General features: G+C 39.3%; 1 protein-coding gene across 1 annotated transcript in view; it reads left to right on the top strand.

Annotated features, from left to right (window-relative positions):
* Positions 1-1,273: 1,273 nt before the first annotated feature.
* Positions 1,274-15,845, top strand: part of LOC103474916 (eukaryotic translation initiation factor 4 gamma 1) — a 35,168-nt gene continuing 20,596 nt past the window's right edge. Inside the window, exons 1-8 of the mRNA XM_008426193.2 lie at positions 1,274-1,439; positions 6,999-7,055; positions 7,140-7,261; positions 7,921-8,007; positions 8,643-8,675; positions 11,526-11,546; positions 12,022-12,213; positions 12,326-12,428. Coding sequence (XP_008424415.1) covers positions 7,187-7,261; positions 7,921-8,007; positions 8,643-8,675; positions 11,526-11,546; positions 12,022-12,213; positions 12,326-12,428 — 511 coding nt within the window. The 5' untranslated portion in view covers positions 1,274-1,439; positions 6,999-7,055; positions 7,140-7,186. The remainder of the gene's footprint in view (positions 1,440-6,998; positions 7,056-7,139; positions 7,262-7,920; positions 8,008-8,642; positions 8,676-11,525; positions 11,547-12,021; positions 12,214-12,325; positions 12,429-15,845) is intronic.

Raw genomic sequence — 15,845 nt, 5'->3', positions numbered from 1 at the left:
GAAATAAAAGGAAAAACTAAACATGAATAAGGCATTGACTATTTGGTAGACAAGACTTCAAAGAACAGCAACGGTATTAATATTGTTTAATAGTGCATTGATTTTTTTTTTTTAACTGATGTAAGTCAGAATGATTTATGTTGATTCACCACAACTCTTTTATTTTTTTTTTATTTTAGCACTAGCATTAATAAATCTAAGAAGGCAGTTTGACTAAATATTGGTTCTAAATAACTTTAAATTTATGCTGCAGTGGATTCATGGTTCTTAAATCTGATCAAAGTGTAAAAAACATAACCCTCCATTCAGGAAGTTTTTACAAAAAAAAGTAAAGGAGAGTTTTTTATTAAATTAATTTAACTTGGTCTATGAATGCCAAAAGAACCAGTGGAACCTTCATATAAGACATGACACGGCCAGGTTTAAAGTTAGTATTTTGAACTTAAATGTCCAGCTTCTATCGAATTTGAAAGGAAAATATTGAAATTTGACTGTAAAAGTATGTAATTTTGTAATGAAAAATGTCAAGGAACAGATAGCTCAAATTCTAAATTATGCTTGTTTAATATACAGACAAGTAATGGATACAGAAGAGGATTATGGCAACTAAAGGAAAAAAAATCTGACTTTACTTTCATAATTCAAGCTTTTTTCTCTGAATTTTTGCTTTTTCTCTTAGTCAGAATACTGTTTTCAATCTCAAAATTATTTTTTTATGCCCCTGATCTACTTATTTGGGATGCAGTGTTTTATAATTGACCTACTACTTGTCGATCCATAATGGGAATCATAGTTTCTATCTCAAAAACTAGCACTGATTGAAGAAAAGTAGAAAGCCATCCCATTCAAAATAGATTTGATTGTAATGAGGCTGGCACAATACAAAGTTGTAATATGCCAGAGAAGGAACCCAAATTGTATCAACTTTGTCACTGATGCTCACTAGAACAATTAAATTTTTCATAGCTATGACAAAACATGTTTGAAATCCTTCTTTTATTATTATAACATACTTTGACAAGAGGGGGATCCCAGCTAACTCGGATTTTGACAGATTGGTGTAATCTGCATTAAACTGTAATAAACGGTGGCAGGTACAAAGAGTTACTGAGTTAACCGTAAGGACTGAATCTCAAAATAATCTTTGGAATACCATTTTTGAACACTTTATTGAAGTCCTTTGTTTACTTTTAAATTTCCATGAAAACTTTGGAGCTTGAACCTGTTTAAACTGTAAACATATAATGACACATTCTCAGTTTTAAGCACATTAACGCTTGTTTTTAGAAAGATTATTGCTGATATGAAAGTACCCATAGTGCGAATGAATGATTACTGCCTGGGACATTTTCACGTGACTAGTTTTGGCCGGAATTAGTAGCTACCGGCTTCCGGGGAGCTTTCCGTCCGTCCGGCTCTGCGGACTCAAGGAGAGAAAGGTAACACGGCGGTCCTCGGCCAAATTCTTCTTTAAAATATCTAGTTTTTCTTATATCTACCATAGGATATGGACTTTGACTATCTGGGGATAAGTTAAGTGTCAGTGTCATAGTTTTATTCCCGGCACATTGCTCTGTGGTGGGACTTTGTAGAGTGCGGACTGCTGCTCCTGCTGTTTTCAGGGATTAGCTAGCGCTAGTTAGCATTGCGTGCTAAGACGACGTGGGTGTTCTTTCTTCGCTAGGGGCTACGCTGACTAGCAAGCTAGCAGTACAGCCTACTACCAGTACGAGTCCTTACTCATGTGACTTGATGGATAATCTGTGCTATACACTACATATACGAAAAAATGGAGTGACAGTAGCATCAGTGCTTAGCGTTATTTATACTGTAGCTATCCAGCCGTATACTACATCTCTAGCTGTTAAACCACTTTGATTGTACTGTATTTGTTTTAGCTGTGGCAGAAAGTGATGGGACATACATTCCACAGTTTGTGTTTAAGACAAAAATCTGGAACAGTTTCAAACCAGAACATGCATGTGATAATTTGTTAGCCGGAGCCATTTGATTACGATGCAATTTTTTTTTGCCAGCAATCTGAGACGTGTGGTTTCTACGGTGAAGAATCCAAACATCACAGTCCGACGCTGTTGTCTGTCCACGAGACAAACTGTTCTTTGCGCTCAGTTTAAGATAAAACACAAAAAAATATATAGTGTGACGTGTATTTTAAATAAGCTTCAGTGTATTTATCGTCTTTTGTACCATTCTTGAAGTTTGGCTAACTGCAATGCCCTCTCAGCGGGGGCAAAGCAGGACAAGGAGTCGGTAAATGTTGGATTTTATTTGAGCATCATCTGGGATACCGCATCTGCAACATTGCAACAGTAGACGCTGCTGCAAAGGCTGAGACCGTTGGCTGGCGTGTGTTAAGGTGCGAAATAAGAAAACAATCACTATTCTTTTGTGATTCTGTTGCTATCATGTGCAGCGCTGATCCAAACGCTCATGTTAATATTTCGCCAGTGAGAAGCTACCGAGTATCGATCAAGAGCTTTCACTTCAGTCAGTGGTATCCTTTATTGATTATCACGTCTGGCTAATTCTTGGCTTGACAGGATTCGTGTTATGAGACACGCATGGTTGTCACAGCTAAAGACGGGCCTAGGCGTGGTTGGCGTGAAGCCGGCTGCTGGGCGGCGTATCGCGCCAACAGCGGGAGGAACCACGTGGTGAATCCAGGTTGGGCCTAGGAAAGTTAGCATGATGGCTAACCGGGCGCTGAGCAGAGCTCGGAACAGCCCGGCATTCCTGTTGCGTGTTTACAGGCGCTTATGTTTGGGGAAAAGTGCTTCTTATGAATGAATTTAACATTAGTGGATGTCATCGTAGCTCATGCCTTGCGCGTAGACAGACACGCCCCTGTGCCATAACACAGCTATGCCCTCACTTTACATTAAATACGTGTTGGTGATGGTTGTTTGAACTATAATGTACTGAGATCGGTGAGAACAGAAGGCTTAAATGCTCGTTTTTGAACTATTTATTGCTGCAGAAATGATGATCCTGATGTTCAACACTGCAGACATGTGACTCTAGCAGGAGATGTGAGTCCAAAATGGACGATGTTTACTCTGCATAAAATATAAACATGTTTACCCCAAATATTTATTTCTTTGTTGGCAAACAACCGTCATTGTGATGCAGGGATGTCGGGCATGCTTCAACCAGAATCTCACAGCAGAGATTTAATCACAGCACAAATGTATGGTGTGTCAGAACCAGGCTGTCACAGTTTTGTTGCCACATGCCCTGAGTTCATGCATGAGTGAGCTCTGGCAAAACGCTTTGGGAGGATGGCGAAGGGAGAGGAGGAAGATGATGACAGGTGTTGTGATGCCTAGTTGCTGAGGCATAATGTTTACTGTATGTAAATCCTTTTCACTGTGGACTGTGTCAATAGCTTGTCATTCACTTAAATTGATTATTCACTGGTGATTGTTGGCTATATTCATCGGAGTAGTTGAGATAACACTAAAATTTATTTATTTATTTGTATTTGTAGCTCTATGAGCCATTAGCTATCAACTGATTTCAAAACAGAGATTTCTATTGGATCACTTATTAAAGAAGTGATTGTGTCATCAGTTCTAGCAGGAGTTGTTTTAAAGCCAGAGAGACGAAACCAAAACTTAATGACAGAGTTATCTGCATTGTTTGGGTTCTAGACCAGAAGCTAAAACTTCTGATAACAAATTTGGGATGTTTGCTTCCACACATACAAAAATAACATTGTTATTGCTCAGGCATAGTATGTACTGATTGGAATCGCTGCAGATGAGGTTTCAAATGACTGATGTTGAAGATTACTGAATCGAGAGGAATTATCTTCTGGCTGTTTTCTTTATAAAAAATAATCTCACTAGTGTGAATAAGTGAATATGACATGTAGACGTTTTATATCCGTGTGCCACAAGCTCACCATAATATCACAAAGCTTTGCTTTTGCTTCTTTTTTCTTCTTGTGCAACCCGCCACCTCTGCCAAATTAGCTTGTTGTTAGATGTAACGTAGTTCAATATTTTTTCTTTCCAGTATCAGTGATGGCAATGTTCATATCACAAAGGCGTGTCGGGAGTGCCGTAATTATTGGCTGACATAATAAGTGTTATGATTTAGCATTTTTCATGCTGATGTAACATTTAGCCTGTTGGATGGAATCTCATGGCAGCAGAAGAAATGGGATATCGCACCTGATATCGCCATTGCAAGACTTTCTATTGTTTTTTTTCTTCTCTTCATTCTCTTTTCTTCCACTCCTTCTCTTCTATTTTTCTGTGACAGCAGTTGTACCACTGAAATTTTGAGGTGCAGTAAAAGCACCACTTTTAGACAGTTTTTGCAGAAGATTTACTTTTATGGTTTTTAGTCCATCATAACGCTGTTTCGAAAATATTACTGCTATACAAAAGGATGGCAGCACAGTTGGGGAATGGTGTGCTGCCTGACCAGAGAGACTGAAATCTTGAGTTCAAAACTGACCTCTTTATTATTCAGCGTGTCCCTTGGTTTTTCTTTCTATTTATTACTCTTTTCTTTTGTATACCTTCAAATTCAGCTGAAAAAACCTCTACTAGTATGCAGTTGTAGCAGAATCATAATCTAATGCAAAAACACCAAGTTTTTACAGCATTTATACAAAATGATCCGCTGAAATTCTACCTTCGTGATTTAGTTTGCACACCATGAATGATGTATGATTTACACTTTGCTACTTTAAAACTTTTCAATCTGAATTTGCCTTTTCTGTTAACTTAGGAGAATTGTAGCAAACTTATTTCAGCCAGCAGCAACAACAAGTGGAGGAATGATGTGGGACTCCATGTTCTCCTTACAGTCATAGGAAAACTTGAGTCACTCTTGCACTTTGTAACCACCTTCTGCCTACTCTATAGCCTTTTATACTGCTACAGGAAAATATAAATATTAGGATTTTGGCAAAGTGCCAGATGTCAGCGGCTCTTCACTGCAGTAGGAATCAGACTAGCTTGATTCCTCGACTGCTTTAACAACCAGGAAAATAAAATAAATGCTTAAAACAGGATGAAAATGAAAAGCGTTAAATAAAGTCAAATGTGAGCAATCAGAGTTGGTTTAATGCAGAGATTTTTTACTGTGGCTGAATGCAGTTCAGGCAGCGAGGCCAGTGTAGTATTTATGTTTGCATTTGAAGAGGCATTTATCCGAGTTTGTCTGCAGCAAACAGGTGCTCCGCCACTCTCCATTACTGGGTCATTATGCTTATGCAATATCTGGAGGAGCATGTTTCTGAAATGGGGGCTGTCTGGACCCCTGTGGTGCTCGCATGTTGAGGCGGCTCAGATGACAGGACGGCGTGTGAAAGCAGCACAGCGAGATGTGGAGTGCAGTGGGAGCTTTGCTTCACTTTCTCTTCAAACTTTTCCTGTTTTTTTAGTTCTGCATACATAAATGTCTGATGGTAAAATGTTTAATTGATTAGACAAGTTTGCTTAGCGTTGTGCTCCAAATCCAATAGGTTTTATTTGTGTGGTTTCCAGCTCACCAGAGGAAAGCCCATGAAGACAGTCTCTGTCTTTTATTGATCCCATTCAGCCCTCAGTTTATTTACTTAACATTTTATTTTCTTTCCGGTCCCCACATGGCCTGGGAAGTGTGATTTAGACTTTGACTTGTGCTGTCTGTTCTTCCAACATTTCAACGGTTTTATTCTGTCCTCATATCTTGCCTGAATCAATAACTGCAAAACTTTAAATGTTAATGCCTTCACCAGCGTTTTGTCTAACCCGGTGATGCCATCTGGCTGAATGAATGGAAACTATTACTCAGTTAAAAGCAAATGTAGTCATGTCATTTTTTTTGTTTGTGTGGGTATAGTTATGAAAAGATCAGGGGTTATAGTCCTTTCTGCAGTGTGATTTTCTTTAAAAAAAAACACCCTTAAATCACCATGACTCATGACTTTTACGCTGTTGCTTCCTTTTGTTGTGTCAGTAAGGGGGGAGGGTGGGTAGATTGGTGTAGAAGTGTGCCATTGGCATATATAAAAGCGGCTTTAGCTATAAATAACAAATGTGTCATCACAAGAAAGAGTCATAGAACTGTAGGGAAGCTTTTAAATGACAAATGCTTTTCATTCATTTACATTACGTTGCACTTTTATGATAAAAGTTAGGATTTATTTATTTCATTTTTGGTGAACAGACTGGATGCTACTGTAAGTTGTTAATTATTGGTCACTGTTGGTAACAACTTTAATTTACTGCTAATAGCTGGATGTGATCAAAATTCTGTATTTCAGATGGATGTTATAAAAATTTCTCCAACTTGCTTTGCTGCAAGAGAAAAGTTGCATCTCTCTTGTGTTTACTGTTTTGTAAGAAAGATTGAAGAAATATTAATATTTTCTAACCTTTTCATATTTTGTCACAGCAAGAAAAAAATCAGTTCAATGTATTTTTAAGCAATCAACTCTAGTTTGTTTTGGGGGACACTTGAATACAACTGCATTTGTATTTTCAGATATGTAAGAAATATTTGAAAGCCATGCATTGTTTTCTGTCGCATCAAATTCAAATGTACACTGAGGTCTGTGGCTAAAACATGGGAAAAAATAAACAAAAAGAAACTTGAAGCATTATTTTCTCAGGTGCTGTACATGCTTTGTTCAATTATTTGTTTTTAAAAAGACAAGCAGTGAAATATTTCTGTGAAATATTTGTATTTCATCAAAATAAGTTATTGTTGCTCTTTATGTTTAACTCATTACTCATTTCGTAGGCACAATAAGTGAGGCAGTTTTTTAAAAGTTAAACACAAGTCTCTCCAGGCTGGAGTTTGAGCTTTTGGATTTGGAAACACAAAAATGTAACACAGGGCATTTTTTTTTATCTTCTTGTTTGTGGTCAGTGGTGTTTTTGCTCTTTAATCAACTGAGAAACAAGTAAATAAATGCTGTTGAGTGTTGAAAATGAAGCCAGAACATTGTCATTATTAAGAATTTTTCTCTCTTTCAGGAAAAATATTCTTCCACACAGAAACTACTCTTTGGACCTAAAAGGAAAATCATAAATGTAAGCATTTTTTTTATTGTTGTTTTTAACACATCTTAACCTTTTTACACACCAACTGAGGCCTTCTGTTTTCTCTTTTGTTAGATTTTTACACGGGTGCACATCTGCCTCCCCATGCAGAACCCCATGAAATGAATAAAGCACCACAGCCTATAACGGGACCCCCCTCTGCCCCCCACCCTGCCCCCTCCCCTGGTCTTTCACAGGTAAGTCTCAAGGGACTCATGAAGTTCATTAAGTTTAATCTCACTGAGTTTCATCAGAGGAGAAAAAAATCCAAGCATTTGATCATGTTGGCCTAAATATATTGTAATTTTCATATTAACCTAAAAGTTACTGTCTATGAATTATAAAAAAGAAACCACAATTACTTCCAAATTTGCATGTTTGTTATATTTTTCGTCTACTGAGGTTGCCATGTTTTCACCTGTGCAAAGCATGCTGGCTTGATGATGTGGGTAGGTCATAGTGGACTCTGCGTCTGATCTCTGATCTGATAAAATAACATAATGGAGCATCTACACTTTAATATAATATTCAGGCCTGATAATGCTCTGACGCCGTGCTGGTTCTCTGTGAGAAAAAAACAGAGATTTATTAGGCATTTCTCTGATACTAACAGAGGTGCAGCATTCACACCCTACATTGGGTTTGTTCAACTCCCACATGAATGTTGTCCATTTGTAGCAACAAAATTCATAATAATCTATCATTTAAGAGGCTTTTAGAAAAGTTCTTGGTATAACAATTGTTATTTCATATTGTGTGAAGCTCTAACATATTGATGTTCCTATCTCTCATGGCTTCAGGGCAGCCTTCCTTTTCAAGTTTTTCTCATGTTTATGTCCATTTCTGTCTGATGCAGCCCTCGTTCCCCCCTGGGCAGCCTTCTTCTGTTGTGTTTGCAACCTCAGCACCTCCACAGATGAACCCCACGCCACAGCCTCGACAGGTAGGACTGACCGCTGACCTGCCCCTCACCTACAATGATGCTTTTCCTTTCACATCAATGAGCCAAGCTTTTTCTCTCTTCTTCAGCAAGGCTTGCTCAGTCAAAAATTGTCATAAGGCATGGAATATATCAATATATCTCTCTCTCTATGGGAAATAAAAGGAACAAACCATATAGATGTGTTTAATGGTTCAGGTTGTCTGTGTTCTCATAGCTTCTTCTCACATTTCCTCACCACTTCTGGTGTTCATTTTCTAAGCTCATTTTGATCCGATCTGCATGGTTTAGCTCTTTCACAGCTCATTTCATCTTGCATGACTTTGTAGAATTGGAGTGATTTTCACTTGGTGCTGAATTGGGGCTTTAAGATAATTAATATGTATCCATCACTCCTAGGGGACATCTGATATCTAGTTTTTATTTGTTGAAAAGAAGTTGACAGTTAAGAGTTACACTAGTGGTGGTTTTTCTGACCTTCCTGCTCATGTTTTATGGTAGAAATGTGACTTTTCACTTTTCTTGTTGTTTTGGAAATCAGGTGCGAATGTAAAAGAGAAAACTGCAAATGGAGAGTGATGCATGAACGTTGAGCTTGTCTTTAACCTCTGTCTTGTCTGCCTCTCCTCCTCCTCTAGTTTGCCCCTGGGCCCCGACCTTTACACCAACAGGTACTAACAGCACAGCTGACTAACATCGGGTGGTGGGAATCAAATGGTTACAAAGGAGTTGAGAATTAACCCTTCCCTTGTTTTACGAATAAAACACATAAAAAAACAGAACAGAATCTTCTTTTACATCAAAACTGAAACACTACAGTTCGTGCTTTTATGTTTGCATAAATTCATTATTTACTTCAACTAAGTACTTCAAACCACAGATTATATACAGAGACAAAGTTGCTTCAGATCTTTGTAAGGATTCAGTAGTGTGATCCCGGTGGTCACGCTCCTTTATCAGCTTCACTGAAAGATTTCTTCTTCTTAAGTTGTGTTTTGTAACGAGGGTTTGGCATCTTGGCTGTAGCACACTGTGGTGAGGGATGCTTGGAGAAGGTTTGAATGGAGGAGTCAACCTGACAGAACAAAAGATCAAAGGATAATTCATTAAATCAGTCGGAATATCTCAAACTGGGAAAATCCAAACACTTTGAAACGAGCCGTATTAAATACGTTTCCACTTCAGATTTTTTATTTTGAACCAGACATCTTTACCGTCTTTTAAAAGTCAGATTTCAGGCTTGGTAATTAGGTTGTGCTTTGGAGATTTTCTCAAATCTTCAGTTTGGAAGTTTGAGCCTTAAAGTAAGGATGCATGATCTCTCGCACATACAGTGTTACAGTTGAGGAGAATATTTCCTGAATCCGTCTTCCAGGGTAAATCCTTGTGAAAGGATTCAAGGTAAATAAGTTTTATGAAATTAAAGTTGTTTCCTTTTTAGAGAAGTGCCTTGATTAACATCCTTCATGGGGAGGCATACTATTGGTTTGAGAACACCAACTAAAGTGCTGTCTTTGTTACATTTCCTTTGAGTTGCTAGAGAAAGTGCCAAAGTTTTCTTCTGCTTTGTGTAGAGCAGAGCACCACCTGTTGCTTCCCACTGTCAAACATCTGGCTGACAAAAGTGAGTTCTGCTAAACTCTTCCATTAAACTAAGTAAATATTAATATATTGGTTTAAATGCATTTCTGGCCACATAAAAGACTTATAGCTTGAAAATGACCAAAAGTTACCTTTTTTAAGGTGGTGCTCATTTTGAACACTACATTAAGCTCCACAAATACCTCAGCCAGTTATCTGACATCAGGCTGTTTTGCTGCCAAAGGGGCTTTACAAAGAGCAAAATGGTTGAATTTAAAAATCTTTTTAAACATTTTACATTTGAATCGAATATTTAGCTTCACTATTTGGGTGATCCACCAGAATTTGTATCCATTTAGTAATATCTTGACAGTAGGCATAACATTTTTATGCTTACTGATATTCTTTAGTTCGGTAATGTACTTATTTGTGTTCTTTCACTCTTAGTCTGCTGATTTCAAAAAGATAAAATATTACAGAATGTAAAGTAGCGCGAGATGTGAAAATATTTCACCAACTTCAGTCGCAGTTGTTTCATTTTTGACTTTAACTTTGAACTAAACCTTTTGGTTTGGTCCACATGTTGAACTGAAGAAGGCTTAAAACCACATTACCCGAGACAACTGTGGGATGCTCAGCATAGTCTAAAAAGCTCGAAAGTGTGAGCATTTTAAGGTTGAAGTTTGGGAAACTGCTCTTTGTCCCCCGTTGTGTATGAGGCGTTCATGGACCGGATCTCCAGGTGTAGGCACGGAAACAAGTGTGTTTACTTTGGGTCTCAAATGAGCTTTGTGCAGATGATGTGGTTTTGTTTGTGCGTTGAAGCTGAAAGCTGGGTCTCTCACCGTGCTTTTCTGGAGCTGTTTGCAGCTGAATGGGAAGCTGCCGGGATAATAATTAGCTCCTCCAAGTCTGAGCTCATGCTTCTTATCTAATAACAGGAAGGCTGCTCACTCCATGGTGTCAGTCTGTCTTATGCGGAAGGGTTCAGGTATCTTGATGTATTATTCACAAGTGATAGGATGGAACAGGAGAGGAATCAAGCTGATTTAAGGGTTCCTGTTTAAATTAGACTGATGAAATGAGTCACAGCTGGAGAATACATCCTCACAATTTTAAGTAATGGCAAATGAAAAAAAAAACAACTAAATCTAACAGAATTACTTGTGGCAGTAATTTCCAGTAGAGTGTTATATGTAATGTTAGATGGTGACAAATTCTTTCATCACAATAAGAAGCTGTTTGTTTGATTCCCTCATTAAAATTCCTCCCAGGCTTTCCAGACTGACATTGTTTGGACTGCTGTCTGCTGCAGCGAAGAGATTGACTGCTCATTAGGTAGTCTAAAGGTGATTCATTAAAACGCCACGACCTGTGCTGTTGACGCATCACCTCTGGACGACTCGGGGAAATATGCAAACTTGAGAAAGTAAAGGACCAAAACCGTCTCCAGTTGACAGACGAGAAAGCTGTTTCAGAAGCATTTGAATTCATTCTTTGAAAGAAAGTTCACAGTAACTAGTTATAAATGGAACAGGATTTTTTGTATTCATTTTTAGTGCATGTCTGATGTACTGTGGTCATTACAGCATTCAGCATTTTATTGAAATAGGCAGTTTGAAATCAGATGTTTGTTTTTACTGGCTTTCACTGAAGTTTTACTGTATAAAAATCCTGTCAAAGGGTAACCACTGGTTATTAGTTCTAAAAAAAAAAGTTTAAAATGGTGTCCATCTTCTAAAGTGCCTGGATTCTTTTGAGCTCTTGGTTTACTGCGGTCCACTGTTCTCTGCATGTTCTTTGTAAGCTCACCGCTTGCCTCAGAAAGGGCCGTTCCTCTGCTCTGATTGATGCTTTCTGTTTCTCAATCGTCTTTCTTCCACCTTCTGACTCCTTCTGTTTGCCGTGTTTCTGTGTTTGATCTGTTTGTGCTGCTGAAGGGAAGCTTCAGGTCGCTACAGGTAACTGGATTTCATCTTTTTTTTTTCTTCTTCTTTTTTCTTTTTTTCCTTTTTCATGGTGAGGATGTGTGTGTGTGTGTGTGTGTAATAGTTGGCAGGGGTTTGCATGATTGGCTTGGTGTCAGTTTGTTAGCTCCCAGGCCTGCAGCAGAATGTCAATGAGGAGGCTCTGAATGAACTCGTATTAGCTGCTTTATCTCTGCTGACAGGCGGGGCCAATATGTTTCCAGTTGGATCCTGGCCATATATTCATACACAAACTGTTAGCCTAGCTGCACATGTTAGCTTCTCTTGTCTATGATACACAGTTATCTTTTGTTTTTCAATGACAACAAAAGATTTTGTGTTTTTCCTTTCTTTTTTTCTCTTCACGAACTTTTTATTGTTGTTGTTGTTGTTGCCCAGGTTTTTTCTGCTCACATTCCTTCCACTGTTGTACCCTTTCTCATCCTGCACACCTTTATTCCACTTGCAGCCCTACTACACCAACAGGGGCAGCTTGCCTCCCAGCAGTGGGCCTCGGGGCGTCCCAGCCAGCACTACTCCCCGTGCTGTGACACCCACCCATGTTTACCAGGCGGGCCCTGGCTCCCAGATGATGATGATCCCCCAACAGCAGTTGCAGTTCCCCAGCTCACCACAAGGCCCAGCTTATTTCATAGGACAGGTAATGAGACGCAGTCTTAATTTTCACAACATTGAAAGTGATACTGTGCAATTGTTTTTCTTTGATCTTACCGGGGGTTTTTTCTGTTTTGTTTTGTTTTGTTTTTTTACAGTACCGGTCTCCAACGTATGTGGCCACACCGCAGCAATACTCGGTCCCAACTGGAACCCCAGGTTTCTACCCAGGCACCAGCCCTGCTGAATATGGTACTTATGGTAAGAGGCTCTGCTCGGGGCCTCGACTGCCGTACAAACATGTCACTGGGGTACCTTGTTTAAAACATGTCAGGTTAGGAGTATGTGTAAATTAGATATAAATTGTGTCTTATTAACACAGAAAATACATTAACAAAAATTAACTAAACAATATGTTTGAAAATGGAAAATAAGAGTTATGTCAAATCCTGCTAAATGATGGAAACATTAGGTAACACACTGTATAAATAAATAAGTTGGGGAAAGTTCTTATTTTGTAAGGGTTTTTGGTCCATTATTTGATGTATTAATTACTTTATCAAGTCATTGATTCATTTCTGCATTTATTGCCAGTTTTGGCAGGATATGTTCAGTCCGTCTTCTGGAAATGGAAAGAGTACAGCACAACAGCAAACCTAACAAAACATTGACTCCTGCTTTAAACTGGTGGTAAAGAAATGCTCCAAAAGAGTTGCAGCTGTAACTGCATCAAAAGTTGGGCTGAATAAAGATACACAGCACAAATAACTTGGTTTTGTTTATATAGAATGTAGAATAAACACGTGGCATTTTCTTTCTACTTCATAGAAGCACTTCTTTGATTTGGACTATCTTATAAAATCCAAATTTGTAGCCAAATTTATGTCTACACTACATAAATTTATATGTAGTGTAGGGCAGGAGGACTTGTGCAAGGCACTGTAGATATGCAGGTTTTGCTGCTGTGCTATCCCACCATCTAGAGGTGACTGGGTGTCAATGCAGCACAGAAAGTGATAATGCCTTGCAGCAAACTTGCTGACCCCTCACTGCCAGGCATTCGAGGTATGTGTTGTCTTTGTGAAGCTAGTCCATCAGCAGTGCGGTGAATGCAGACCTGTAGAAATGGCCTCCCTCCTACCACTTACTGTCCTGCTCTTTGCTCTTCATTTCTCATGGTCCAGTCGTGGCATAACCTTTGAAGCTGCAGTCACTGAATCTGACTGCTCACAAGCCACAGAGCTGCTCTAATAATGAAATGACTATAGAATGTTTGTGGAATGCAACATTACTGAGATATTGTATATATTTATGATCAGCTTAAGATAAACAATTACAAAGTCAAACTTTGTATGTGTGCAATTAAAAAGCCTTAAACTTTCCAATAGTACTTCAATTGCTTTATGAATATGATTATGAATAGCTTCATATTGTTCACAAATCTGAACAGATTTGAGGATTGATTTTATTAGAAAATTAAATTGTGTTCCATCAGTTTCTATTCTGCCTGAATAGAAACTTTCAGGAGCAGCAATAAAGGCACCTGAAAGGGAAACTGCAACGGTTTATTAGTTGTTTACATCTACTGGACTTTGGGGCCATTCTTCCTTGCCTAGCACTTTAGTCTGAGGTATTAAAAAGGCCATTGTGTAAAATTGACTTTTTTGAGCTTTGTAAGTAATAATGTTATTCCCTCATAAAAAAAACATACCTGGAATGTCGCTTTCATTTTTTCATGTTTGAGGACTCCCTTAATCTCCCATGACAACCAATCAGAGTTGCACAAATTCTTGTTCTCGCAAAGTGCCGCCTAGTTACCCAAAGCTCCTCCTTGAAGCTGCAGCATTCCCTCTAATAGAGCATCCCTCCCCCACAAATCCTCTCCTCGGCTCCTCCAGACTAGTGCCAGCAGCTATTAGCAAACACCTGGTGGAACTGCGAGTCTGTTGAGCTTATCATACAAACTACAATGTCCCTAAGCATCATCATGGAATGGCAGTGTTGTAATGACATTCTGAAAGGAGAATGTGTGGGAAAGGATTGGAAAGCAGAGATGAATTTCAAGGCATCCAATAATATTATGATGCAAAGTCAATTTTATTTGAAGTTTATGTTATATACAGCATTTTCATAACACCTGAAGGTAATGTAGTTCCTTGATTGAGCTGTTATTGATGTCTGATTCTGGTTACGTTGCAGTTATGTTATTAAGTTACATTTTGGTTTACTTGTGATGTACAAAAGTCACTTTTTACTACCTTCAAAACTAATTTGAACTTGCTTCTTGTTGAACTCTTTTGGAAGCCTGATATGACATTTATAAAATTTCAAATTGTCTAGAAGCCAGTTTAGCAGAGGTTCAATCTTTAGTCTGAAGGCCTTAGACTGTTTTTTTTCCTATCTTACCATGGTGTTCACCCCACCAGTCAAGAGTACACCAACCTAAATACCCAAAGTTTAAATGGAGAAAAACCTTTGTAAAAAAAAAAAAAAAAAAGTGGACTGATCTTACGTAGCTTTAGCTATTTTTAACTCTCCCACCTGCCAAGAGTGGTTTGATAAGCAGGTTCCCTCCTCCCCCCAGTCCCACCCCATGTAGTTGGCTCCCATGTCGTCACTACAGCTGATCAGATGACACGTTCATGGTGTAGAGGTACGGGAGTCTTTGGACCTAGAGGGGGAGAAAGAGGGGAGGGAGGAATTAGGAAGGTCAGTGGGAGGAGCTAATCGGAAACCAACTCTGTCTGTAGGAGGATGGACTGAACAGTAGAAGAAGTCAGTCTGAGAGGAACCTGTAGAGTGAACTGGAGGAAGTTTAGAGAGGGGGTTTGAGGAGAACCCTCCTCCTTTTGCCCTCTCTGTACACTGTTTCGCATTCAGTCGAAGTTCCACATGGGGAACCGTGGTTCGCAGCAGCAGCAGGACTCTGAGGTCTCTCAGGGTAGGTCTTACCCCCCATCACGCTCCCCCACAGAACCACTGATCCAAGCTTCAGTAGAACAAGAGTCAGGGCTCCAGTCTCTTCTTTTTTTATAGTTAGGGACGCTGTCCAAGAATCGTGTCATTCTACCTTTTGGCGCTCTCTGGTAAATGGGCCACGTCTCGCTCGCACTTTCTTTCCTTCTCCTGCGCAGACTCGTCCGTGAGCCTGTGTGGGTTTTGACTATATTTAGGCTGTGCTGCTCCTGGTCAACAATGCAGACTCAGTAATGTTAGTTAGACTGAAATGCACGCAGGAGGGGAGGGAGACTGAGTGGCAGCTAGCTGTTGCTGTGCCTGAATAATGGCCTCTTTGATTTAAAGTTTGCTTTTCTCCCTCTGAGGCTGGACTGTCGGAAGCCAGTGAAAAGGCCAGGTAATGGCTGCATGGCTGTGTTTGTTATTGAGCAATTTGCCTTGTGTTGTGGGGTTTGTTGAGGATTTTTCAACTTGTGCGAACCTTTGGGGAGGGTTGGAGGTAAATGTGCTTCACAGGCAGGAGTTTTCTAAATAGGTTTTCTGAATGTGATACTTACAGCTCGCCTTAAGCACTGAGGGTCAGCTGTGTAGAGCAGTGAGGGACTGCTGGGTCATTGTCTGTTTGCCCACTGTGTGCTCTGTCCAGGTTATTACATATGGGCCCAAAATCTGGAGGAGTGTGGCATTGAATTTATTTACTTTCCTGGTCTATATATCTAT

The sequence above is a fragment of the Poecilia reticulata genome, linkage group LG13 (assembly GCF_000633615.1).
Source record: "Poecilia reticulata strain Guanapo linkage group LG13, Guppy_female_1.0+MT, whole genome shotgun sequence".
In the NCBI taxonomy this organism is placed as follows: domain Eukaryota; kingdom Metazoa; phylum Chordata; class Actinopteri; order Cyprinodontiformes; family Poeciliidae; genus Poecilia; species Poecilia reticulata.
Note: the sequence above shows the minus strand (reverse complement) of the source record. Positions and strands in the feature narration are given on the sequence as shown.